This window comes from Nicotiana attenuata, unplaced genomic scaffold (genome assembly GCF_001879085.1).
Source record: "Nicotiana attenuata strain UT unplaced genomic scaffold, NIATTr2, whole genome shotgun sequence".
Taxonomy (NCBI): Eukaryota; Viridiplantae; Streptophyta; class Magnoliopsida; order Solanales; family Solanaceae; genus Nicotiana; species Nicotiana attenuata.
In genome coordinates, this window is record NW_017671431.1 from 56987 (window position 1) to 59007 (window position 2021).

Genomic DNA, 2021 nt, shown 5'->3' on the forward strand with positions numbered 1-2021 from the left:
GGCAATTTTGGGAGTTGATTGAAATATTCAAAGAATAATTTAGGCACAAGTAAAAAATTCAACAAATGCTATATAGAAGAAATTTATCAAATTAGAGAGAGAACGGGATAGAAAAATCTTTTTTATTCACTTAAAAACTCTTAATTCTCTCTACATCGCTTTCTCATAGTTGCCTCTCTACATTACAACCTTAGGAAATAAGTAGTAACACCCCCTATTTATAGTACTACAAAACCAAATTGTTGACTAGACTTAGAAACCTATTCCAATATAATTTTCATAAACAAAACCAAACTAGACATGAATTAAGTAAACTAACAAATACTATATTATTGATCAATTTGTTTGTTGGAATGGTAAGCTCTTAGGAGTTTTTACAATGAGCAATAGCAGCCTCAATTGAACCCATCTCTGAAGTGAAACTGCTACTTCTCTTGAATAAATTCAACTCATAAAAGCCATTATTGGAGTTGAAAGAACAATTAGATGATGAGAAAGAAGTAGAACCACCAGATTTTGCTGGAGAATTCCGCTTGAATTTTGCTGCAGAAAATGACCTGCTATGATTATTACTACTAACATTATCCACTGCTCTTTCCTTGTCAATATTCTTTATTATACTGTCTTGTTTTGGACTTGCACATCTTCTATTATTTTTCAATGGTATTTTCTTGGACACCTTGATCATATCATTACCATTTGAAATTTGTTGATCATACTCATATGTAGAAGCAGATTTACAAAACAAAGATTTGAGATATGCTTTTGAAGCCTTAATCTTTTGGCTAAATGAAGATTGTTTAATGAGCTTGAGCTTCTTAGACCACACTTTTTTAGGACTATTAATGAGTTCAGTGGACAACTCAATGAAGTGATCATTTGGATTAAGTTCCAAACTAACCCTACAAGATCCTGAGGGTGTGATTAACAAGTTTATGCTAAAGAATTCTTCTTCTTCAAAGGAATCTTTTGAGTTTGGAAGTATTTTTTGGTTAATAAGAGGAAGGAGTTTACCTTTGTAGAAGAGTTCATCAGCTGAGGTTTTTTCGTCATTTGTAATGGAGGCCATTTGAAACTCAAATTGCCTATTTTGAGGGAAAGAGACTATAGAAGGACAATAGTTCATGACTTCAATGTCTATGTAATCTTCAGATGGAGGAGAATTTGTGGCCATTTTCTCGAGTCTAAGGAGCTGAGTTTGTTGAAATGTAAAGGAGGAGAGGATGAGCAGATCCTTTGAAGAAAGGTGGATCCAATAGAGGATCAATATATATAAGAGAAACGTGAAATCCTGAGGCCCAAATATAATTGGAGAGCGACTTTTCTGCCGACTGGTCTAGTAAAGGGCACCACGATGCACAAAGCATCTCGCATTTACGTAGGGTATGCGGAAAGGCCGCACCCCTAGAAGTGTGATGTAGAGAAGATAGCTTACCCTAATGCAAGTGGCTGCTTCCACGATTCGAACATGTGATCTATATGTCACAACTTTACGATTGGTCCAATGAATACTGTAATAGAGGTCGACCAAGGGCAAAATTGTCATTTAGTTTCTATTATTTGTTTTTTCGTATTCTAGCAAGGCAGTAACATTCCCTGTCTTCAGAATTTGCTCCTTATCACGTGACGGCAAACATAATGGAGTTTGTTAAGATGAAGAGTGCATTACAATTAATAATTTCCTTTCTTAATAGATAGTGACAAATAAAATACTTAAGCTATAAATCGTGTTAATTTTCATCTAAAATAAGAGTGATGGCAGATATGATACTCTACAGATATAAAAGAACCTATATTTGGTTGAAAATTAATGGGAACCAAATCCTTTTTACGATACCTTTCAAAATAGTTTGCTGCGTATACACTTGATCAACTAATCCTTTTTTTAAAGTTTATCTCAATTTCAGACGCTAATAGTGTATGTATTTGTGAAACTTTTTAAGTAATGTGATCGAATTTGGATCGATATAGAGTTACTCAGTAGTCAACCACACAACTTTGTACGAATCAAAGAAGAGAGT

The 2021-nt window shown here is 34.0% G+C and overlaps 1 protein-coding gene across 1 annotated transcript; it reads right to left on the minus strand.

The window, feature by feature from the left end:
• Window positions 1-364: 364 nt before the first annotated feature.
• LOC109208246 (probable membrane-associated kinase regulator 4) lies at window positions 365-1174 on the minus strand. Its single transcript, XM_019371321.1, has one exon. The coding sequence runs from the start codon at window positions 1172-1174 to the stop codon at window positions 365-367; it is 810 nt and encodes a 269-aa protein (XP_019226866.1).
• Window positions 1175-2021: the final 847 nt, after the last annotated feature.

Excerpts from the sequence above, each read along its gene's own strand:
- LOC109208246 (XM_019371321.1), bottom strand. The coding sequence starts at position 1,174 with ATGGCCACAAATTCTCCTCCATCTGAAGATTACATAGACATTGAAGTC.